This window comes from Zootoca vivipara, chromosome 11 (assembly GCF_965207765.1).
Source record: "Zootoca vivipara chromosome 11, rZooViv2.hap1.1, whole genome shotgun sequence".
Taxonomy (NCBI): Eukaryota; Metazoa; Chordata; class Lepidosauria; order Squamata; family Lacertidae; genus Zootoca; species Zootoca vivipara.
The window spans coordinates 21,099,270-21,124,026 of record NC_142594.1 but is presented as its reverse complement, the minus strand read 5'-3'; the positions used below and the strand labels follow the sequence as shown (position 1 = coordinate 21,124,026).

The following is a 24,757-nucleotide window of genomic DNA, read 5'->3' as shown; positions in this document are numbered from 1 at the left end:
CTTTCCAGAACGCACAGCTGAAGGGAAACCTGTTGGATTAAAGTGGAAAATAGGATTCCCTGCAGTCAGGCAATCCATGCCCTTTGCCTCCTGCCAACCCGGGTCCCCCCCCCCAATGCAGTGGGCTTTTGTTCACTATGAAAGTCATCTGAGTATTTGTTAGTGCCACTGCCCTAGCCAGAAGATGTTTACTGTGCTAGCATCCAGCACAAGTCTAGCGACACTGGGTGAGGTCAAGGATGTGTTAACAGAAACGGACATACATTTTGATTCATCCTCCTCTCATCGACTTCATTTGCATCTCTGCAAATTCGCAGACCTTCAAGCCAATGCTTGCTCCTGAAATAAAGCAGGAGAGCTATCTAACAGTGAAGTTTCTGTTTTGTGGCAATATAGCTCATTGGTATTAAACAGGAGATGTTAGCCTCCTGACGTCAGGTTTAGGAATAATAAAATAAGAACAGATTTGAAAAGTTGAGGGGGGGGAAGCTTCTGGCTTTTATTGTTTAGTGATTCAGCATGCATTGGAATAATTTCCCAACCATGATTCCAAGTGCTTAGAACAGCAGGAAAATCTAAACACGCAGAGATAAGCAACGCAAGTCACCGAGAGATAATTCAATGTTGCAATTTACCTGCTGAAATTGAGAAGACACTGTCCACAAAGGAGGACTGAGATACAGCAAAGCAGAAAAGGAGCTGAAGATAAAATCCCAAAGCAATACGGCTGAGGATGACCATCCTGGCTCCAAGCTGTATAATTCCAATGTGCAGGGTGCAGATATCTTGTCCACGGTCTTCTCTTGTCTGCCTGCCTTGCCTGTTTGCTTGCTTTCCCTCTTTCGCTCTCACTGGTTGGGTATGTTTATGTCTCTCTGCCTCTGCCTCTCTCCCTCTGTGAGCTTTAGGAAGAAAGAATGCCAACCATTTCCCATTAAATCTTCTCCTTACACTAGACAGGGCTATATTTAACTCAAGCGCTGGATCAGATGCCCCCATCACAAATACCAGCTATTAAAACATAGAGAGGACTAATGAAGAAGAGGAGGTTGATTTCAAGCTGAGCTGGGAACTACATATCTGATTGATAACCAGACAATTATTGAGAAAGCTCCATTCATTCATTGTCTCCTCCCACCCCACCCCTGACCAGGCCAATGAATGGTTCCTGACTAGGGATATGGACATAGGAACACCTTGTTTCTATATTCTGCTCCCCCCTTTATATAGTTCATTTCAGGACTCACAGACCCTTCAAGTGTCCCTATTTTCCAGGGACAGTCCTGGATTTACAGAAGCCGTTCCGGTTTCTGATTTGATCCCGGAATGTCCCGCTTTCCCTTACGGCATCACTATTTTCATTGGAAACGTTGGAGGGCATGGACTCGGGAGGCTTAACAAACCATGTGCCGTTAAATATTGTACATTATTATGGCTGTAATGATCATTAGAAACTTTATAGACACAGAAATAACCACCCATATTTTGTTACAAGCGTTCTGGATCTTCAGTAGCTTAATGGATAGATTGACAATGGGATGGTACAGGGAGTTTCAAATAGCACTGAAGATGACTTTAGGATGGTTCAAAGAAGGCATGTTTTAAAGACCACCAGGGTGTGCTTCCTACATACATTCTATGACTCTTCCCCATCTCACAGGACCCTTTGTGAAATAATTTAGGGGGGAGTGCATTAAAATGTACCAACTTGAGGAGCTTGCTTTCACTTACCTTTCTGCTATCAGAAGCATGGAAATAGAAAAATAGTGTCTCCATAACTATTTGGGCAGCTTGCCCACAATATTAACGTAACCTCAGCTTCCTAGTGAAATACCTGATCCATCTTAATTGCTTTCTGGAACAAGAGAAAAGTGTCTACATGGACATTTAGAAGAAAACAAGGTTCTGTTAATTTTTTAAAAAAATCAGCTCCCATTATTAAATTGGCACTAATATTCTGCTGATCTGGTAAAGAAAATGGAATTATGAATGTTCTTTTTCTAAGCCAATTCCTACACTAATTAAATGAATTCAGGTTTTTGTTTTTTTTCTCCTGCACTCTGCTGATCTAAACTGGTCTTAAATTAATGCATCCGGCCTCAATGTATTCAGTTTGCTGTGCAGTTCGAGATGGTTCTGAAAAATGTTTGATGGGTTTGCTGCAAGCCACATTCTCTTGCAGAGGGAAGTTGGGTTGCTGTTGGTTGCCCACACATTGACTCACTGCATTACTTCTTTTTAGCTGCAGTGAAAGAGCAGCCAAAACAGAGGGTAGGGACAGACCTCTCTTAAAAAATACACAAAAAGCCTGCATTGCTGCGCATTCTTGGAAACAAACTGCAAGTTCATAAATTAAGCTTAAGTTCAAAGACACGTTTTCAGTGAGACTAGTCCTTTTCACCATTAGCCTGGAAAAAGAAGTATTTGCCTGAGGATAAGGCTTTAATAGACTGGGGCAGTTATTGCAAGCTAATTCCTATCTGGGTAACTGAGAAACACTTCTGAAGAGGGTATCCAAACTCTGAGGTGCTTCTTCCAGGGCTGGCTTGGATCAAGCTTCTCCCATACATGATAGGAGAGCAAGCCACACCTTTGCCTGGCCTACTCAGTGCCCCAGAGTAGTTCTGATGATCCTAGATGTCCACACAAAGCTTAACATTCGACTGCAGCCAGCATGCACGGACCCAGATTGTGTGGTTGATTACTGGGTTTTATTCAGGAAATAGGCCTTCATAAAGTAGATTTTATGTTTGGAGGCCCTATATTGAAAGTTAGTTCTGCTACCACGGTGGGGTCTACCTCCTTCTGAGTTGGAAGGGACCCAAGGGTTATCAATGCATAAATGTAATGTAATGGATGGCAACAGATTTAAGCCGACCCAATCCCCATTCTTGTGGTCACCTGTGTTTTCAGGGTGTGTGGAGGGAGGAGTGGTGTGACAAGCACTGCACCCCACACCACCCTCATCTCCTCCACCTCTAACTGAGCTGCAAGGTCTACAGTAGAAGTAGAATCTTCACTTTTCGCAGAATGTACTTGGAATCCTCTGTGCCACCAGGATCCCCCATTGTATGAATTCTAAGTGTGTCGACCTTATCATGTAAACATTCTCCGTTAAGATCTTCCTGTTCAACATACAAGGATCCCAAGACTGCCAGCTGATCAGGAAAGGACTTAACACCTGGACTGCCTTACTGGCAGAACTTTGCGCAATACCTAAAATCTATGGAATTCACAAAACAAGTGTGGCAGTATTAAGCCTCTGGCTATCAAAGAGGATTAGACCAATTCATGGAGAATCAGTCAATCAATTGCTTTATTTATAATGACTTCTGAATAGCAGGAACACAAGCAAATAATGGAAGTATGTCTCCATGCTTTCCTTGTGGTCTTCCCCCAACTCAGCTGGCTGGCTGCAGCTGAAACCTAGAAATTTGTTCTAATCTAGGTTATGCCCGAAGACCCACTGAAATGTGTGGCCTGTCTCAGGTATTTAGGACTTTAATTACGCACCATTTTTTCCCATTTCTTGAGACCTCATTAAACTCACAAAGAATCTATTTGCTTTTTTCATAGGCATAGTGAGAGAGTTTAGTCCAACAAAAAACTGGACATATTGATGATTTAAATCAATTAAAATGCTTTTAAAATGACAGACATAGCACAAGCTCCATTATTTAAAATTCTGTATTTGGTATGCTGATACTTCGTCCAATATTTTATCAGCTAATGACATATTTTCAAAACCACTTATGAAATGGCTCAATTATAATTCAGCAGTTTCCCTACCCAATAAAACGCTGAAAAATTCAATTAGGAAAAATAATAATCAAGTTTTGCATAGTACATAGTTATGGAACAAAGAACCATGAATGAAGGGTGCCCTCTGGTGATTTTATGGAGGTACTGATTAAACAAACATGTATTTTCAAAATGAATTAAACAGAATACTGATTTTTCAAAAGTGGATGGTTATCTGGTATAGGAAGATGTTAAAAATGGTTCAGCAGCTTTATATATTCAGAACTCATCACACTATGTCCATTTACTGTCATAACGTAAATGCACAAAAATTCAGAACCAGGCTCATTGGCTTTTATTTAACCCGTGCACAGACTCTGAATTTGTTTTAAACTAAATTACTGTTTGTTGACAGCTCAGTTATAGGTAGTTTAACACAAGTCCAGCTTCCAAGGCGGAATTTGTTGCAATGTGGATGCTATGAATGTAGATACGAGGCCCTGCATGTAGCCGCAATAGTGCTGAAATTGCACTGTCTGGAAAAGCACATATAGTGCAGCACTATGGTTGTTAACAGCCTTTTGAAACAGGGGTGGGGACGCAATGGCTCTTCAGATATTCTGGAACTCCAAGCCTGATCTGTCCCAGCCAGTATAGCCAATTGCCAGGGATGACGTGAGCTGTTTTGCAAACCGCTCTCTGAAGTACCTCCCCACTCATTTAGCGGGGGATTTTGAAACGTGGACCCACCTGTCAATCATGTGATATCATAACAACACCATATGACACCCGCCCACCTGTCAAATCTGCAGCATGGAGCCAAAAAAAGCCCCCTCTCTCCGATCTATATTACCAATAATTTAAATGTGACCCTCATTCAAATTACATGAAGAATTAGCATGAATCCGAACGTTCATTCGCTTTAGTTCAGTGGTCTTTTGCAGATGTGTTCCAGTCCTTGCAGCTTCTGCTACATGTTCGAGCGGGTCAACCAATGAAAATCCTAAGAATACAAAAAACACACCAATAAACCCACACAGCAATATTCAACATCCAGGAATGAGAGGCTATGCTAGCAGATTGAAATATTTTACAGAAAGAACAATCTTATTTTTCCAGCAGCAGAAATGAAAAATCAAATACTGGTAATAAAGCAACACTATAATCGTAGCAAAAGTAAAATTGCTTTTGTTTCTGTTGTTTTTGATCTGTTTTATCCCGCTGGATTGCCTGACAAGGCAGATAGGAAACAGCTGGAGCCAGAAACAGCTGCCGACATTGAGACTTCGGAGCAGCTTCTGAGAGAGACTCTGGAGGAAGGGAGGGGCTTGGCATCAGAGGGGCTGGTTGGCCGGCATCCCAGTCAAGCAAAAGGCAAGCAGGAAGAAAATTCTTGAATGGAGTTTGAGTGGCTGGGTGTCAATGCAGAGAGGCATTTAGTTGTAGGTCACTCTAAATCAGGGGTCAGCAAATTTTTCAGCAGGGGGCTAGTCCACTGTCCCTCAGACCTTGTGGAGAGCCGGACTATTTTTTTTTGGGGGGGGGGTTGAATGAATTCCTATGCCTCACAAATAACCCAGAGATGCATTTTAAATAAAAGCACACATTCTACTCTTGTAAAAACACGCTGATTCCCGAACCGTCCGTGGGCCAGATTTAGAAGGCGATTGGGCCGGATCCGGCCCCCGGGCCTTAGTTTGCCTACTCATGCTCTAAATCAACAACCAGACTACAAAGTAGACTTCCTTCAGTGTGTTTCTTTGACTCAATCCCAAAATGGTGGGAAGGGCTTGGAAAAGTACAGAGTGCTGGTTTGCACTTCTTGGGTGCTAAAATTGTCTTTGAGAGGCATCACAGTGTTGGTTGGGGCAATGAGGGTGTGCTGTAACACCTAATCTCCAATAAAAAGCCATGAATTGAACATTCCCTGTGTTTATTTCCCTTTGTAGGAATGGATGCAGCTCCTTTTCGATGTAGCCCTGACCCATGGATGCCCAACAGTGGCCAAACTATCTCACAAGACACATGCAGCTCCTGGGAAGTGTAGGGAATGAAATGAAAACTAATCCTAGTGGACAAGTGTCTGTACATGTTAATATTACAAAGGCTAATATACAAAGACAGAACTACAGCCCTTTCTCAGACACAGACAGATGTGCACATGAATGTTTTAGTATGCAGTCTACAAGGTTTGGAATTTTGTCGTTCAGATACTCTAGCCTAGAAACATTTTAAAGAAGCATAATGAATGGTGACCAGAACTGGGGAAAGCCAAGTTAGGGAGATTTGCTTACACAGAATGGGAGAACAAAATGGACACTCACCTGCTGCTTCCTGTCTGACTGTGGATCGATCATGACATTGATGAGGGAAGGCACATCCTTTCCCGCCAGGCTCATTTTCAGGGCAGCTTGCAGTTCCTCTGGTGTCTGCACAAAGTACCCTTTGCCACCAAAGGCAGACATAATCTGCTCATAGTGAGCATTTGGCAATAGAGACACTGGAGGAATGCTGAAATGAAGCAAAAAGAGGTCTAGCTTTGCTCAAGGAAAGCTCCTTGGCATCATAAAAGGTCACTCTGTTGATATGATAAATGCGCCCAGCAAGAGAAACTAATTGTTTTCTGTGCCTCAGGGAGATAGATCAGGGCCTGTTTAATTACTGTGGAAGCAGTCAAGGATTATTTCAGTGGAGGTTTTAGCCAGGAATAGGAAACCCCAGTAATGGAGACCTTGTATGTCCTCCATTCACTTGTAAAGCATTGTGGATGATTTCTACAAAGCACTTAAGCACATTTACTTTTAAAAAAATAAATAATTCTAGAGATCTCTGTAGCTTTTCCAGACAACATGAAATAGTGCCTCACTAGACAAAAGCCAGCATAATTAAATATTTAATTGTGGTATTTTTATGGTGGGCATCTGTCTCACTCTTAGCTCTCAAATTTTCTATTTGTGTGGGCAAAACTCTCTCTCTCTTTGTGTGTGTGTGTGTGCGCGCGCGCACGCACACGCATGCACACACGCACACGCACACACACACACGAAGTGACCACTATCTCCTTCAAGCCCATTCAACTTCCTTTTTTTGCGCTTTGAACATTTTTCTGTATGAGCATGCTTGGAAACAGAGTGTAACTTTTCACCTCTGGAATGTTGGCACAAAGCTTATGGAAATACTTCCCTATGATCTCAGGATGCTCTTCACTAAGAGCTCAACACACCTGTGCTGTCAGACTCCTCCTCCCTGGCTGCCCATGCTTTTCTCCTTTTGATTTCCCAATAGCAGAGAATAACCCAGAGAAACCACAGTCAGCTTTCACTAGAATGAGTGTGCACTGTACTGCTGTCTTTCCCACAGTCTGTGGCACCACCTTGTGATCTACACAACTATATATCACAGGAGCCCAACACAATCAATTATCTCACTGGAGTTTGATTAGGGGTGGTAACACCCAGGAAATTCTATTACGGTATATGGAAATGGAAATGTCTATAGATGGACGACTATGATTATTGTTTTACATTAGAACCCTGGCATACACACAATTTCCAATTTGTAACAGGAAAACGTTAATAAATTGGCTGAGCAAGTGCAGCACAGAAGTACCCACCATGCAGAAGGTTCTCCCAGCTTCAAGATTTCCTTCCAACTATCTTGATCCAAGCCACTGTATATCCCATTGTTATTGACTACGATAATGACGATTGGCAAATGATACCTGCGGTGTATCCCAAAGAGAAACGCATTCAGAATAGTGTAATACTTGGGGGAAACGTGGCTACTAGGGTGATGACTTTTTTACAACCTCATTTCCCTGTATCATAATTTGATGAGCTTTCATTAAAGATTAGATAAAATCTTACTTTCAAAGAGATTTGATTAAAAAAAACCTCACGCACAAAATGATTTTAAAAAAATTATTTATCAGTTTTTGGACCATTTTTGAAGTCACTGTAAGCAGATATAAAATTGAACCCAAGCTTTAGAGTCACATATATACAACATTATATAGGGTCATCAAACACACAAGGAAGCTTTTTTTAGCTGCAGTAACAGTATAGACGCCGCTAGAGGACAATGTTTTGCTACTTCTCCTGTAGGTTCTTTTCCCAGCATGTCCGGCACGGTCTGCTGGCTGAGTTTTGAGGTCCCCAAAAGGGGCTTTTACCTTGCGCAGGTGTGACATTTGTATACCCTATGTTGCTAAGAACACTCCCCATTGTGGAATGTGGTGTTATGTCCAAATTTGATACGAAATATATATAGAATTGTTAATACAATTTTATGAAATGGTAAAACGGCATACAAAAAAATTAAAAACGGTTTGTGCGTAACCTTTTTTAATATTTCAATGGAATATACCTCATTTTAGTCATTAATAGGCAAAAGTTCATCCATTTGTGCTACAGGAAATAATTTTTGAGGGGAAAAAAAAGAAAAACCATCACCCTAGTGGCTACTCCACTTGCTCTGTGAGACATTTTTAAAAAGTTGAATCAGACAAAGGTTTTACCTGCAGATGGTCTCTACCTCCATGCCAGAGAATCCAAAGGCACTGTCTCCTTCTATACAGACGACACGTTGCTCAGGATTATGGTCTTTAGTAACCATAGCAGCTGCTACGGCAAAGCCTAGACCAACTCCCATGGTGCCAAAAGTACCAGCATCAAGCCTAGAAAGAAAGAAAGTCTGTCGTCTTTTCTTGCAACACATGTTTTCTGCCAGCTGTTCTTAATTCAAATCCTTTGTGCCTTATTAAAGTGGCACAGGATATCTTTAGAAATAAGAGACACAGCATGTCTTCTCAAACAGAAGTGAATAAAGTGTGGATTTGTAAATGTTTGATAAATGAATGTTACACTGAATTGGTAGTTAGAAAAGGCATCTTTACAGTCATTCAGTTACAACATTGTCATTTTAGCTGTTTTCAGAGTTAAATTCCTGGCATTTCAAAGCACATGCTAATTATTGGGATTAAGCTGCTCACGGCTCGGATGCAACCACTGTTTTCCCTTTGAGATTTGTACCGCAAGGAAAATGGAAGCATGCCAATAGTTACGGCAATTTCATAGGCTTCTCGGGTCATTAACAAAAAGGTTCATGAAATCTATTCTGTGTGTAATGCCCTGGAAAAATCAACTGGGAGCTTGAACACAACAGAAAAACAATGGCATTAGCACTGTAGCTTTCAAACTAAAGTTGAAATAAGAAAAGTGCCTTGTAATGCCTATATATATATATATATATATATATATATATATATATATATATATATAATATTAAGAGATCTGTTGTGTTTAAATAGCCACACACAATACATGAAGGTTATGGCAAAGAAATGTCTTTGCTACAAACATTTCTCTACAAATATTTCTTCCGGGCTATTCCACTGTTTCTCCAGGGTTCTTTGCTGATCCAAAATTCTAATTTCAAAATTGAAGTTTTACACTGAGAAAGCATCTGTTCAAGTTCTAGGATATAGCATGCAGATGCCAGACTCTAACCTGAAGCATTCTGATGCTTTTTCAGAGCTTTGGTATGTAGATACAGACATCAAAAGCTAATGAAGAAGATTCTTCAGTTGCTAAGATAAGAAAGTACCCATTCTATTGATTTTTAGAAGGATTATACCCTGGAGCATGGGTTTTTTTTGCTCTAGGTCAATGGAATTCATTATACGATGCAGAAAAACTGGCCAGAGACCAGATTTCATTTGACCTGCAAACCACACTGATGAATATCTATGCTGAAGATGGAGCCATAAAATATTGCCCAAGCTAAGAACTGTAATTAAAAATTAAAACACAGAAGGAAACTTTTTTTTTTTACCTGTGACGGGGATGATAGTTTGGAAGCATAGTGCGCCCAATGTCCATAGTATTTGCTCCCTCGCTAACCAGAATGCAGTCTTTTGGCAGAAGTTCCCTGACATGGTGGAATACTTGATAGTAATTCATTGGCAGATGCTTGCGTAGTGATAATGCCTTAATGGGGAAAGCAAAGCAAATAAAAGAGCATCTGAAGAGCTACTGCTCCAATGACTGCTGTAGATTGTGGAAAGACGACTGATATTGATTCATTTATGGAAAATAGACTTGAAGTACAGTCGTACCTTCGATGTCGAATGGAATCCATTCCGGAAGTCCGTTCGACTTCCAAAACATTCAAATACCAAAGCGTGGCTTCTGATTGGCTGCATGAAGCTCCTCCAGCCAATCGGAAGCCGCAGAAGCCCCGTCAGACGTTTGGCTTCCAAAAATAGTTCGCAAACCAGAACAGTCTTGCGATGTTCGGGACCCAAAACATTCAGGAACTAAGCTGTTTGACTTCCAAGGTACGACTGTACTTAATTTTTTAATACAGTGGTACCTCGGTTTATGAACACAATTGGTTCCGGAAGTCTGTTCATAAACCGAAGTGTTCATAAACCGAAGCAAACTTTCCCATTGAAAATAATGGAAAGAGGATTAATCCGTTCCACACGATGAAAAACACCCCCTAAAGCAGCAACTTAACAAAAATTTACTGTCTACCAAGAGGTTTCCTAGGCCTATGGAGGCCTCCACGGAGGCATCGGAGCGTCCGTGACTGGGACGCAGCCACGGAAGCGCTCTGATGCCTTCACGGAGGCAAACCGCGCAGAAAGAAGCCTTTCCCCGATGCAAGTGCCCTGCGCTGCGGCCGCGTCTCAGTCAAGGCGGCTGAGTAAAGCGCGGGAAACCAGGTGTGTGTGTGTGTGTGTTTCCCTTTGGAAACTCTTACCACGCGTTTAGAAAAGGGCTCCCAGCAGTAGCAGCAGTGAGAGGCTTGGCGAGTCGTTTTGCTGCACGGCGGTGGCAGCGCTCGCAGCTCTCCTTCCCTCTCTCCGCGGTGCCGGCCGGGCGACCTTCCTGAAGCCTCCTCAGAGCAGCCACCGCCGTCACCAGACACCAGGACTGGCCGGGGTGGCTCGCGGTGCGTCTGGCTTTGGTTGGAGCGGCGGCGGCGATGGCGGCTTCTCTCAACCCCGAGCCTCTCCACTCCGCAGGGGCGCAATGGTGAGGGCCCAGCCTCGCTTCTCTTGACCCCTCCGCGAGGCCGGGCCTTCGCCGTCGCGCTCCTGCGACGTCTCTCCAACTTCGCCGTCGCTCTCCTGCAGCAGGGCTCAAGAGAAGCGGACCTTCGCGCTCCTGCGGCGCCTCTTCACAGGAGAGCGACGGCGAAGGTGGAGAGACGTCGCAGGGAGCGCGCCGCGAAAGCCCGCTTCTCTTGAGCCGGCCTCGCGGAGGGCTCAAGAGAAGCGGACCTTCGCGCTCCCGCGACGCCTCTCCACAGGAGTGCTACGGCGAAGGTGGAGAGACGTCGCAGGAGCGCGACGCGAAAGCACGCTTCTCTTGAGCCGGCCTCGCGGAGGGCTCAAGAGAAGCGGACCTTCGCGTCGCGCTCCTGCGACGTCTCTCCACCTTCGCCGTAGCACTCCTGTGGAGAGGCGTCGCAGGAGCGCGAAGGTCCGCTTCTCTTGAGCCCTGCTGCAGGAGAGCGACGGCGAAGTTGGAGAGACGTCGCAGGAGTGCGACGGTGAAGGCCCGGCCTCGCGGAGGGGTCAAGAGAAGCGAGGCTGGGCCCTCACCATTGCGCCCCTGCGGAGTGGAGAGGCTCGGGGTTGAGAGAAGCCGCCATCGCCGCCGCCGCTCCAACCAAAGTCAGACGCACCGCGAGCCACCCCGGCCAGTCCTGGCGTCTGGTGGCGGCGGCGGCTGCTCTGAGGAGGCTTCAGGAAGGTCGCCCGGCCGGCACCGCAGAGAGAGGGAAGGAAAGCTGCGAGCGCCGCCACCGCCGTGCAGCGAAACGACTCGCCAAGCCTCTCACTGCTGCTGCTTCTGGGAGCCGTTTTCTAAACGCGCGGTAAGAGCTTCCAAAGGGAAACACCCCCCCCCCAGTTTCCCGCGCTTTACTCAGCCGCCTTGACTGAGTCGCGGCCGCAGTGCAGGGCACTTGCATCGGGGAAAGGCTTCTTTCTGCGCAGTTTGCCTCCGTGAAGGCATCAGAGCGCTTCCGTGGCTGCGTCCCAGTCGCGGATGCTCCGATGCCTCCGTGGAGGCCTTCATGGGCCTCGGAAACCTCGGGTTACTTACTTCCGGGTTTCGATGGTTCGTAAACCGAAAGTTCGTAACCCGAGGTGTTCGTAAACCGAGGTACCACTGTACAGAAAAACAGTGTACAGAGATGAACAGAACTGCAGCATTAATTTCATAAGAACCCAAATATATTTTTACTGATACAAATTGCTAGTAGTACCTTGGATGCTTCCTCGTTGCTTTTCATTTTTGCCCGTAGTTCTTTCCACCACTCTGCACTAGAAGGATATTTCCAAGACATTTTGTTCAGCTGATCAAAAAGCTAAGAGAATAGCAAAACTGTTACCATAGAACAGCATCATGCATTTTAGCCCCTTTGAATTGTGGCTGATATGCACTTTTAATAAAATATGCAAGCACACTGTAATTCAGATGTCGTTGTCTTATACCTTCGGGGTATAGGGCGGTATAGAAATAAAATAAATAAAAATAAACAAAATTCCCGTTATCCCTGATCTTTGGCCATTCCGGCTGGGATTTACTGAGCCCAGCCACAACTGAAGCTCCACAATTAGCCACCCCATCTCTAACCCGTTGATGAGGTATATATTGATGGGATATTAACATGCCTGGATAGATCAGTTGGTCGGAACGTGGGACTGATAATGCCAAGGTTGCAGGTTCGATCCCTGTATCGAACAACTGCCTATTCCTGCATTGCAGGAGGTTGGACTAGATGATCCTCAGGGTCCCTTTCGACTCCACAATTCTATGGTGTGTGGGTATCGGCTCCTGCCCAATATATCAGCATGAGGTTTGCCCCCAAGAAATTAACTGATAATTAACTGATAACACATCGTAGAAATTAACTGATAACACTAGCCAAAAATGGCTCAAAATCAAGCTATATACCCTGCATGATGTGTAAAATCCTAAATCCAACCAAACATAAACAGGTATCTATGTGTTCGTATGTTACCTGCTCTGTCACTGCTTTCACGTCACCCAGTAAGGCTGCAGCGGGTTTCACGTTATTCCCCAGCTCTTCTGCACAAATGTCTACCTGTCGAGTAAAAAGACAACAGCCTGAACATAGGTTTGATTACGGTGAACAGCAAATGGAGTTACAATGTAATGTTCACACCAACATTTCTCTTTTAGAATGCATCTCTTTGCATTTCTTTTCAGTTCACAGCAAGGAACATTAACAGGTTGCTTGCTCTCATTATTTCCCCACAGAAGCTTACTTTCTGCTGCTATACCTTGCTTGGACCTGCTGTACTAAACCCAGTATAATATGAACCGTCATGCTGCGTGAGGCAAACTGCCTCCAAGAGCAAAAAATGCAGCAGAAGGATCAAACCTGGCAGTAGAAAAAGGCAGGAAAAAGAAGAAACAGTTGCGCAAATGAAACTGGCTCCCGATGTGTTTCAAGGAAACTCTACATCAAGGATAATATATTACTTCTTGATTTAATTACTTGAGAGGACTTTTCTCCGCTCAGCAAAGGGTATGCTACCCTGATCCTCACAGAGGATGTGATAAAAATGTAATAAATAAAAATCCCACTAACCTAGTTGTAGAATAACCAGTCAACCTAGACCAGGCATCCCCAAACTTTGGCCCTCCAGATGTTTTGGACTACAATTCCCATCATCCCTGCCACTGGTCCCGTTAGCTAGGGATCATGGGAGCTGTAGGCCAAAACATCTGGAAGGCCGCAGTTTGGGGGTGCCTGCCCTAGACTGTGTCATACCATTGACTGGTTCTTTATTATGGCTCTGTTTGAATACCTGGATTATCTTTACATCCGACTGAAATCTTGGAGGAAGACCAAAGTGTAGAATCCAATTCAATCTGGCACCCAGTAATATTATAACATCAGCACCCTGCAGTGCCCTAAGAGTTAAAAACAAAGAAAAGAAATTGATGGTTATTATTTTTGTACATGTTAGAAAAGTTAAAAATATACTTGAAAAATCAGAAGTTCAAATTTTGATGTATTTTACCCCAGGAAAGCGGTTTCCCACTCCCATGGTACATTATCTGTAGGTTACATTCACTCATTCAGGTTCCACCTCCTAGGCTGCACTGCCATGCTATTGGGAGACACATGGTTGCTGCTTCACCAGCCACCTATTCTGCCAGCGCAGATGCTGCATCACAGCTAGATGTCCCTCTAACATAGTTTCAGTCATTCAAATATGACTGAAGCAATGTAGAAACCAACTATAGAGGGTAAAAAAACGAACCAGAATAAAGACAGGCACTTAACAGTTTGCTTACAGGAAACTGAAGGGAACTTCCAGTTACTCACTGGCACAGCAAATCTTATGCACAAGATTTAAGACTGCACACACAGTCTTAAATACACAGCCAAAATAAACCGAATTTGAAACTAAGAAAAGCTGAATTTTTGCATGCTGTATACATTGCAACCCTCTTTTTTCTAGTTATAGAGAGGGTCAAGGAATGATGCATGGCACCGAAGTCCCAAATGATTGGAAATCTTGAGATATCAACAGAAAATGTCCAAACACTTTCAAGTATCTGCATCTATAATTGCTAGAAACTTGCTTCTCTGAATAAAAAGGCACAGTGACATAGGGACCTGAATTCTACATTCAGTAGCATATTGTGCTTGTCACCTCACACAGCATTACCCTGGTTGTCAGGGGCCTGAGATACAGAGCCACTGGGAAATTTCCCCCCAACTTAATGGCAACTAATGGTCATGATTTCATAGCTTTGAGGACAGTGTACTGAACATACTAAACACCTTCCCATTCATACTTTAGACCAGGCTTCCCCAAACTCGTCCCTCCAGATGTTTTGAGACTACAATTCCCAACATCCCTGACCACTGGTCCTGCTAGCTAGGGATCATGGGAGTTGTAGGCCAAAAACATCTGGAGGGCCGAGCTTGAGGAAGTCTGCTTTAGACTATGCCTAAAATAACTCTTCATTTGCATGGATAAGTCCCGTATTTGTAAGGCTGAAATAAATTCAGAAGGGTTCCATTTGAATTTTCTTGGATTACTTTCCTTACACTCAGCTGTAAGCAGCAGCAATTGGTGTTTCATATTAAGGGATCATTTAAAGAGCTGAATCTTCAAGAAATATATGCTTTAGCTCAGGCATCCCCAAACTGCGGCCCTCCAGATGTTTTGGACTACAATTCCCATCTTCCCTGACCACTGGTCCTGTTAGCTAGGGATGATGGGAGTTGTAGGCCAAAACATCTGGAGGGCTGCAGTTTGGGGGTGCCTGCTTTAGCTTATGGTGTTGGGCAAGAGGGGAAGATCCGATTCATATATTTACCTAGATCTGGCTGCAGCCACACAGTATGGATGGTTGTCAGGAACTACTCCCTTCCCCATTGGCGTAGGCAAAAATGGAAGCCCACATTGGTCCACCAACTTTCTGATGCTGTTTTCAGCATGTGCATAAGCAGCACCTGAGAAAGACACCCACCACCACAAGAGATTCCTTGACACTGTTAACATAGCTGCACCTGTCAGATGAAGAAATCCCCCCGCTCAACGTGTAAGAATCAGAAGTCACTTACACATACTGACAAATCAATTAGTTTTAAAACTGGCAAAAGTAGCTGTAGCATTCCGGATCGTACGTTCCTCACAGCAAATCCATTTTCAGTTAGCCAGTGATCAGTTTTAGCTGTGGAGGATTATGTTAGCCATATGTACTAGTTACAATAGCTACACATTACTATATATATGGGGACGTGGGTGGCGCTCTGGTCTAAACCACTGAGCCTAGAGCTTGCCGATTGGAAAGTTGGTGGTTCGAATCCCCGCGATGGGGTGAGCTCCTGTTGTTCGGTCCCTGCTCCTGCCCACCTAGCAGTTCGAAAGCACGTCAAAGTGCAAGTAGATAAATAGGTACTGCTCCAAGCGGGAAGGTAAACGCCGTTTCCATGCGCTGCTCTGGTTCGCCAGAAGCGGCTTAGTCATGCTGACCACATGACCCAGAAGCTGTCTGCGGACAAACGCCGGCTCCCTCGGCCTATAGTGCGAGATGAGCACGCAACCCCAGAGTCGTCCGCGACTGCACCTAACGGTAAGGGGTACCTTTACCTTTACTAAATATATGAATCGGGATGTGGGTGGCACTGTGGTCTAAACCAGAGCCTCTTGGGCTTGCTGATCGGAAGATCAGCGGTTCAAATCCGCACGACGGGGTGAGCTTCTGTTGCTCTGTCCTAGCTCCTGCCAACCTGGGGGTTTGAAAGCACACCAGTGCAAGTAGATAAATAGGTACCTCTGCGGCAGGGAGGTAAACAGCGTTTCTGTGCGCTCTGGTGCTCGTCACGGTCCTCCACGCACCAGCAGCGGTTTAGTCATGCTGGCCACATGACCCAGAAAGCTGTCTGTGGACAAACACCGGCTCCCTCGGCCTGAAAGCGAGATGAGCGCCACAACCCCATAGTCGCCTTTGATTGGACTTAACCATCCAGGGGTCCTTTACCTTCTACCTATATCTGAATACCAGCTGCTGGGGAATAAGAGCAGGAGAGGGCTACTGTGCTTGTGCCCTGCTTGTGGGCTTCCCATAGGCATCTGAGTGGTCAAGGAGGGAACAGAACGTTGGACTAGATAGATCTTTGGTGTGATTCAGTAGGTCTCTTCTTATGTTTCTAGGCATAAACAAAGGGACGTTGAATAGAGGCCGCTGCATTTTTCTCAAGCGGGTTCATCTCCAACATTCAGGAAGAATTTACTCTGTGATATAGTCTAAACATGGCAACAGAAGGAAACTTCCCCCTCGCTGTACTTTACGGCCAGCTGTAAACTTGAAAGAGGATTACCTTTGCCAATAATTAGGAGTGGCTTTCTGGAATGTGCAATGAATGAAGCCGCCCTGGAAACAGCAGCCACTTCAGCCATGCTGATGGGAGGTGCTGAGCAGCACTTGATGTATCTGGAAGGCAGAATGAAAAGGTAATTGTTTTCAAAAGAGAAATAGGAAGTCATAGAACTGTAGAGTTGGAAGGGACCACAAGGATTGCTAGTCAAGCCCCCTGGGGCTCAAACTCACAACCATGAGATTAAGAGTCACTATAGTCACTTTTTAAACAGAAAAAACAGAGCTTAAAGACGAGTTTTACTTTGTGCTTTACTTCAGATGTTGTTCTACTGAGCGACATTGTTCTACCAATGTACACAAATGGTCTCCAAAAGAAACTCAAGTAATTCATTATATGCTTGTTACAAACGCTTACCCTGTAATAACTTTCTAGTAATCCACAGCTAGCAATTTTGCAGCGTAGTCTACGCTTAATGCAGATTGCACATTCTACCTCACGACATGTGGGAAGCCACATGCAGAATGGCACCAGCAGGCACCAGCTACATTCCTTCCTAAGCCGATTTCTTTCAAACAGCTGGAATACAAAGTAAGCGTTTTGTTGTTGTTTCAACTTCCCACTAATTCCTTTGCTTACTTCTGTCAAATATGGGCAAGGGTTATTTTCCCCTCACAATGATTCCTCAAGAAACAAGATTGTAAAAAGAGCTGCAAATGGTGGCTCTCTGCGTGAGCTCTGGAGTTTCTGCACCAAACCTCTGCCTTCCCACTGCAGTCTCCAATGCCCCCCTCCCACACCATAAAGGCCTTCATTGAAGTCAGGGAATGTTCCAGAAGAACCTTCAATGAAGCACTAGGAACTGCAGTTGGAAGGTGGCTGGGTGCAAAGAAGAATGGGGAATTTGTGGCCCTCCAACTCTCCTCAGCCGCAGCCAGAATGGCCAAGGGTCATTCCCCATTTTGGGGAAGCCATGCCCAGCTGCCCTATGCCTGACATCATACCCGCTGTCAGATGTGGGGTGGTTAAGGGCAGGGAACAAGCAAGAGCTTAAGGTGGGCAAGGAGCAAGGCTTACTCCCCACTGCCATGGTCCTTTAAACCTCCAAAACCAAAAGTTTAGAGAAGCTGGTCCACGCTGCTTCTTTAAACCTCTGAGATGGGAAGTTTACGGAACAGTGTGGGATGGGAGATTGAGCAAGGCATGACACTGCTTCCAAACAGTCTGGCACTGTGCTTTGAAGGCCCAGAGACCGGGGCTTCAAAGCTTAGCATCACCTGACGTCACTGTGATGCTTGATGACTGACAGGTGTGGGTAGGGAGATAACAATCAGGCCCACTTGCCAGAAAAGCTTCCTCACCCTAAATTTATCATATAGGACTCAAAACAACAGTTAATCTGTAGTGTCTCATGTCAGCAATGTCTCACCATTTAACAGAATGCCATTTAAACGTTATATACTTGAGTCTCTTACAGGTCTGAAGACCCAGTGAGCTCAGTTCTTCCAAATCTTATTCTAGATCAGATTTCCCAACCTGGTGCCCTCCATGTTTTGGATGGTCTCAGGTAGAACAGGTGGGACTTGTAGACAAAAACGACTGGAAGGCACCAAACTAAGGGTGATCAAGATGGGAGGTTCCCTAAAAGGCGTATGCTAAGTAGCAATTTCATTAAAGTAAACTGGAACCCGCTAGATTGAACACATCCTAGTTGATCAGGAAGCTATTGCCAGATCACATCCATATCTTTTCAGTGTCTTTTACTATGAGGAATTCCTTGTGTTTGTTCAATAGGTAGAGTTTATGCTTTCTCTTAGCAATACACTCCTGCAGCGGTCTCAACCCCAGGGAAAATTACAATCGAGCACACCCCCACACCCTTTTTTTAAATAATAGGAAACAAGCACTCATCTTAACAATAAAGGACTCACTTGACAGAGTTCTTCTTCACCTGCATATTTACAAAGTCTCCTGGTATGTCAATGTAACAGGCACCTGGGCGACCATAGATGCTATTTCTGACAGCCTAGATTGATGAGAGAGAGAGAAAAGAACATAAATGTGCTAACAATAATTAAACATTTTTTTAAAAAAACAAAAACAAAAACACACCACCAGATTTCAAATTTGTATGCAATGGCTAAACTTATTATCCAGCTTGGAGAACAAGAAAGCTACTGGATTCAGTTTGCAGCCATCTGTAGCCACTGTTCAATCTGGAGTAACTGTCAAAATCGCCTATTTTAAGTAACATGACCCCCATGTAAATGCCCTGGAGCTGTTCTTCAGTTTCTCTGGATTCTTTTTGTTCCAGTGCATGCCATAGGCTGAGCCAACCCTCCTTGAAACTCCTATTGACTAAAGACTCAAACGGTGGCTCAAACAATTGAAGCAGTTGTAGCAGGGAACTTTACAAAACTGTTTCCTGGAAAGTTTAGAGAATAAATGCGTCAGCCACAAAAATAAACCTACAAGGCTACTCTGTGGCATTCCACGATAGAGTAACTGGAAGGATTATAGAGTTAAGCACTCTGTGCGTGTTTTGTATAGTATTTTGGGAGAATAATGCAGTGTTCCCAAAAATGAACAAGAGGCTTTTCTGAGAGCAGATGGAGTATTGTTTCCACTTTTAGGCTGCAGTCCTATAACACATGCTTGCCTTTAAGCAAGTGTCATTAAACTCAGTGAGGTTTACGTCTGAGTAGACATGCAGAGGGTTGCACTGCCTGCTATATATGCAAAATGGCACATGTAAAGTTTTAACATCTTCAAAAGCACTGGATGTTTTCTACATTTATTGGATGATTCTACAACTTACTGTTCAAGATGTACCAGCAAGAGGTGTGCCAATTCTATCAAGATGTCACCTACGATCTACTATAATGCACTGCCCCTGTAATATTCTACTTCTGGTTGCCTGGCCTACAGAGCTGAATGCTGAGGAGCAAGTATCAATGCTTTCCAACTGCTTCATACCTTCTCAATTGCGGCAGGGATACCTTCAAGACTGCTGGGTCTGGCAGAAAATTTGCTGTACAGCCGACAAGCTTCAACCTAGATTCAAGCAAACGCATATGCTAAATCGAACTATTACCTCTTTCTCAATTTATCACATCATGAGTTTTATTGAAAAGAAGTAGCTCAGCTGGAACCAACCAAAGGTTTCCTCGACATTCTGTTTCCTAGTGATCCAAAGGGATGTCTTGGGAAAGCCCACAAGTGGGGAATGACGGCAGTGGCCCTCATTGGCTATTGCTCTGCAGGAGCTGGAATTCAGCGCCATGCAGCCTCTAAAATTAGGTATCACAGACGCCAGAAAACGCTATGTTAACATGCAATATTCAGTAATAATAATAATAATAATAATAATAATAATTTATTATTTATACCCCGCCCATCTGGCTGGGTTTCTCCAGCCACTCTGGGCGGCTTCCAACACAATATTAAAATACAATACTCTATTAAACATTCCCTGGAGATCCCGTGTGGTGTAGTGGTTAAGAGAGGTAGACTCGTAATCTGGGGAACCGGGTTCGCGTCTCCGCTGCTCCACATGCAGCTGCTGGGTGACCTTGGGCAAGTCACACTTCTCTGAGGTCTCTCAGCCCCACCCACCTCACAGGGTGTCTGTTGTGGGGGAGGAGGGGAAAGGAGATTGTTAGCCGCTTTGAGACTCCTTCGGGTAGTGATAAAGCGGGATATCAAATCCAAACTCTTATTCTTCTTCTAAACAGGGCTGCCTTCAGATGTCTTCTAAAAGTCTGTTTTTCTCTTTGACATCTGGTGGGAGGGCGTTCCACAGGGCGGGTGCCACTACCGAGAAGGCCCTCTGCCTGGTTCCCTGAAACTTCACTTCTCGCAGTGAGGAAACTGCCAGAAGGCCCTCGGCGCTGGACCTCAGTGTCCGGGCAGAACGATGGGGGTGGAGACACTCCTTCAGGTATACTGGACCGAGGCCGTTTAGGGCTTTAAAGGTCAGCACCAACACTTTGAAATGTGCTCTGAAACGTACTGGGAGCCAATGTAGGTCTTTCAAGACCGGTGTTATGTGGTAAAAGTAAAAGTAAAAGAAAGATTCTACAAAAAAACACAACAGCCTTTAAATCCAACCAATTGGTGTTTTCTGCAAGAGAGGGCATGTGACAGATCCCATCAGGACATCCATTCTGCACAATGTCAGAATCGGGCCTTGGGTGCTGCAGCACCTAAACCAGGGGTCCCCAGACTTACCGGGCTTCGGGCCGGAGGGTAGGGGAGTGCGTGCGCAGCGGGCCGGAGGGCGGGGGAGTGCGCGCCCGTGCGCATGCGCACACGCACACGGTCGGGAAAAAATCGCCGAAAATCCTTTGTGCGCATGCGTATGGGCCTCCCCCGACCCGGAAGTGCATCGGAAATGACCTCTTCTGGGTCGGGAGAGGCCCATACGCATGTGCACAAAGGATTTTCGGCGATTTTTTGCCGATTTTGAAGATCGTCGCCGCGCGCCGTAAGAGCGGGCGGCAGCGGGCGGCGGTGGTCGTCGCGGGCCGGATTGGGAGGCCAATTGGGTCGCATCCGGCCCGGGGGCCGTAGTTTGGGGACCCCTGACCTAAACTCTGGAACTCCCTTCCACTATATAGGTGGCTTTTCTATTGTCCTTTTGGTGCCTGTTGAAGACTTTCCTCTTTCAACAAGCCTTCTAAGTGGAGATCTTTATCCCAGTTGGCATCTGTATTGGATCTGAAGTGACTATATATGTGTTGAGAGGGTAGTTCTTTTAAATTGGTTTTTTACATGCAGTAGTTTTATACATGTTGATGCTGTATTGTAAATTGTTCTGGGATGTCTCAAGGAAAATGATTCATAAATTAAACAACAACAATGAATAACAAAAGATTTTATAAAACAAATAAACTCAATCATTAATTTAATATATGTTTATTTTATTTTTTCTAACGTTTATATACCACTTGTTTGTAAAACAACTCAAGGCGGTTTCAAAAAGAATGAAACAATAAAATTGTTAGTGAAATCTAGTGAAACATTCAGAAAATTAAAACCAGGATTAAACTAAAACATACCAGCATTCTAGATATCTGGGTAAAGGTAAAGGGACCCCTGACCATTAGGTCCAGTCGTGACCGACTCTGGGGTTGCGGTGCTCATCTCGCGTTATTGGCCGAGGGAGCCAGCGTACAGCTTCCAGGTCATGTGGCCAGCATGACTAAGCCGCTTCTGGTGAACCAGAGCAGCACACGGAAACGCCATTTACCTTCCCGCTGTAACAGTACCTATTTATCTACTTGCACTTTGACATGCTTTCAAACTGCTAGGTTGACAGGAACTGGGACCGAGCACTGTGTTTGGCACCTGCTAAAACCATCTTTGTTTAAATATCTGGGTAGGCATGTCTAAACAAAAATGGTTTTAGCAGGTGCAAAAAACAGTACTGAAATCAATAGGCAGGGAGTTCCAAATTGTGGTACTGCCACACTTAAAGATAAATTTCTTACCTATGTGGAATGGGTATTATGTGGCATTTGTAGCAGTGCCAGTTCCACAGATCGAATACCCTAAACCATTTCAGGCAACATCTTTACGGAGGAAAAAGTGACCAAGCTGTGTACCTGTGGAAATTCTTGGAAAGCTCCCATCGTTTCTTGATTTCTGTCCGAGGAACCTCCAATAATAATCAAAGGCCTGGGGAGAGGGGAAAAAACCATTTATTGGAACCAGGGGTCATGAATGATCAAGACTCTGACACACAGTTTCACCTTGATCCTGAAAATGGCAGCATGGCATAAACCCCAGCATCTGGTACCCAGGAATCCATGGTGATTGGGCCCAGGAATCTTCTAAGAAATTGTAAGCATGCTCAGCTTAGACAGCCTTTGACAGACTCACCAGCTGTTGGGGGAGTCAGAGGAGAGGGGAGATAGAAGGCTCAATCTAGTCCTGCCTTCCAACACAGGTAGTTGGCACTTCCAAGATGATGACTCCAATTAATGCTGCTGTGCGGGAGGATCTTTTGAATTAGGACCATCACCATTTTGGGCCCAATCTCACTATCTTACTTATGATTTGGCCTTGGAAGCTTTCATCACTTCAAAACAAGATTCATACAGGATTCAACTTGTCATATCACCAGTTTGCCTAATATTACAGCTGGCAGTTTTTTGGAGAGGGAAAAAACACACAGAGAAAGGTTGAATTGCTTCCCCAAAAAGATTAAGAGATTTTTGCCTCCTCTTTTATGACTGGATAAACAAGATGCCTCTTGCCCTACCAGATGATATGATAGTTACCAAGCGATAATGTTCTCATGTGCTAGACAGACACTGCACATAAAGGATAAGATGCTGTCATAAACAACATCTTTAAACCAAGTTACGGTGATTATATTGGTCACATAGCCGACATGACTCAGCTGATAGATTTCCTAAAGTATCGAGCTCTTTTCCTGTATGATAATGAACTTGGCAGCTGTAAAAAAGATCTGAAATCTATGGACACGTCACCATATGTATTTATATGCTGTCCTAGCACAATGCCCTACCTGTTTAAAACAGTACACAGAGAGAGAGAGAGAGAGAGTAAAGAAGCAGAAGAAAAATGACATTTTATCTGGCTTTCATGACACATGATTTGTATTGCAACTTCAGATTAATTAGAAATTGGACTAACAAGTCGATCAAAAACAAAAATAAACCACAGGTTCATTACCAGCAATTCATGTTTGCATTTGCCATTCCACCTAGAGCATGTATGAGGCCAGGACCAGAAACTACAAGACATACGCCAGGCCTAGAGACAAAGGGAAAAACAAAGAAAGTATATAAAAATGTATGGAATGAACACACAGATTTAGCAGGCAGGGGAGCAAATTACTCTAAATGCATCATGAGGAAACACTGTCTTAGGACATCATGCTGAAGAATTAATTTGGAAGGACAGAGGCAGGCTACAAATGTTAATCAACACACCATACAGGAAAGTCAGAGAGGCTCCGGGGAAGTATGTGCATATGAGTAAGAGAGGAGGGGTGTGACTCCTTTCTGTGAATGTATCTCCTTAGTAATGGCCACAACCCAAAAATTATCATGGAAGCTGATGTGCAATTGCATATTTTTGCAGAAGGGAAAACTTCAGGACCTTCAGCAACCATTTCCTTTTCATCCTTTTTATTTGTTTAGGTTACGTTTTCTAAAAGTGGACTTAAAAAAAAACTAATGGAGAGAAACACTTGCTGCACATATACACAGGTTTGGAGTAGAGAAAACTTTGTAAAGTGGGAAGTAGATAGAGGCATTTCCAGGCCACTGCTCCCTAGTACTGGCCTGACACACACACACACACACACACACGTGTTTGTAAGGACTGCACACTTTATGGGCATACAGATAGCAAAATACTGGTGTACAAAGAGCGAAAGCTTGGAACTCTGGAAGGCAACTACAAAGTCCTAGAAATCAATTCCTGATGATGATGATGATAGAACCAGGATTGTTTTTGCCTTTCAAAGAATTGTTGACTCTGAAGACAAACACAAGGAAGCACCTTACCTGCCTGTCAGATACCCAACTGCAGAGGCAGCATAGGCAGCCTATTGAAAAATAAAACAAATATTTATCAGCAAGCTGGTGAATGGGATTTTTGTAGTTATATAAAAAAGTCACCCTTAAACACCCCCAACTAGTAAGCTGAGAGGACTTCCTACAGATGTTCAATTGAAGTAAATGGACTATGCTCAGCACACAAAGATGTCCACATGTGAACTAGAATTGACACAGCTTCTGAACTCAGATTTTCATAGCTACAATAGAAAGGTTCTTTTAAGACTCATTTCAGCTGGGGAGGGCTAGGGGGAGGTGGAACCTACGGGCAGAAGTGAATGCCTTTGCACTCCCATGGGCACCGTGTAGATGACTCATATCCTTTACAAAAACAGAAATTTGTCCAGTCAAGGGTATCACCCAACTTATTTTACATAGCAGAAACATTTCCTCTGAAAGCAGATCTCCCATGTGCTACTGCTTGTACTAGCATTGCATAAACAAGTGTTATGCAAGCACGCAGATGGAAATCTCTGCACATTTTTTCAACCAGTATTATGGACAGTCACTTTGGACTACTTCTATGACGATTTTTCCCA

The 24,757-nt window shown here is 44.2% G+C and overlaps 2 protein-coding genes across 4 annotated transcripts in view; both read right to left on the bottom strand.

Moving 5' to 3' along the window:
* Nucleotides 1-1,134, bottom strand: part of COLQ (collagen like tail subunit of asymmetric acetylcholinesterase) — a 40,058-nt gene extending 38,924 nt beyond the window's left edge. For 2 of the 3 annotated variants that reach the window (XM_035130299.3, XM_088654119.1), the window contains exon 1: nucleotides 636-1,134. In XM_035130299.3, the coding sequence (XP_034986190.3) occupies nucleotides 636-999 (364 nt within the window). In that variant the 5' untranslated portion in view covers nucleotides 1,000-1,134. The remainder of the gene's footprint in view (nucleotides 1-635) is intronic. The other variant, XM_088654120.1, reaches the window with a different exon arrangement.
* Nucleotides 1,135-3,671: 2,537 nt separating this feature from the next.
* The window catches only part of HACL1 (2-hydroxyacyl-CoA lyase 1), a 27,579-nt gene continuing 6,493 nt past the window's right edge, over nucleotides 3,672-24,757 (bottom strand). The window contains exons 3-17 of the mRNA XM_035130302.3: nucleotides 24,168-24,208; nucleotides 23,329-23,409; nucleotides 22,233-22,305; nucleotides 19,603-19,680; nucleotides 18,558-18,652; nucleotides 16,630-16,742; nucleotides 15,123-15,258; nucleotides 13,595-13,700; nucleotides 12,781-12,864; nucleotides 12,022-12,123; nucleotides 9,574-9,728; nucleotides 8,258-8,416; nucleotides 7,355-7,462; nucleotides 6,066-6,252; nucleotides 3,672-4,744 (exon numbers count right to left, since the gene is read on the bottom strand). Coding sequence (XP_034986193.3) covers nucleotides 4,712-4,744; nucleotides 6,066-6,252; nucleotides 7,355-7,462; nucleotides 8,258-8,416; nucleotides 9,574-9,728; nucleotides 12,022-12,123; nucleotides 12,781-12,864; nucleotides 13,595-13,700; nucleotides 15,123-15,258; nucleotides 16,630-16,742; nucleotides 18,558-18,652; nucleotides 19,603-19,680; nucleotides 22,233-22,305; nucleotides 23,329-23,409; nucleotides 24,168-24,208 — 1,551 coding nt within the window. The 3' untranslated portion in view covers nucleotides 3,672-4,711. The remainder of the gene's footprint in view (nucleotides 4,745-6,065; nucleotides 6,253-7,354; nucleotides 7,463-8,257; nucleotides 8,417-9,573; nucleotides 9,729-12,021; nucleotides 12,124-12,780; nucleotides 12,865-13,594; nucleotides 13,701-15,122; nucleotides 15,259-16,629; nucleotides 16,743-18,557; nucleotides 18,653-19,602; nucleotides 19,681-22,232; nucleotides 22,306-23,328; nucleotides 23,410-24,167; nucleotides 24,209-24,757) is intronic.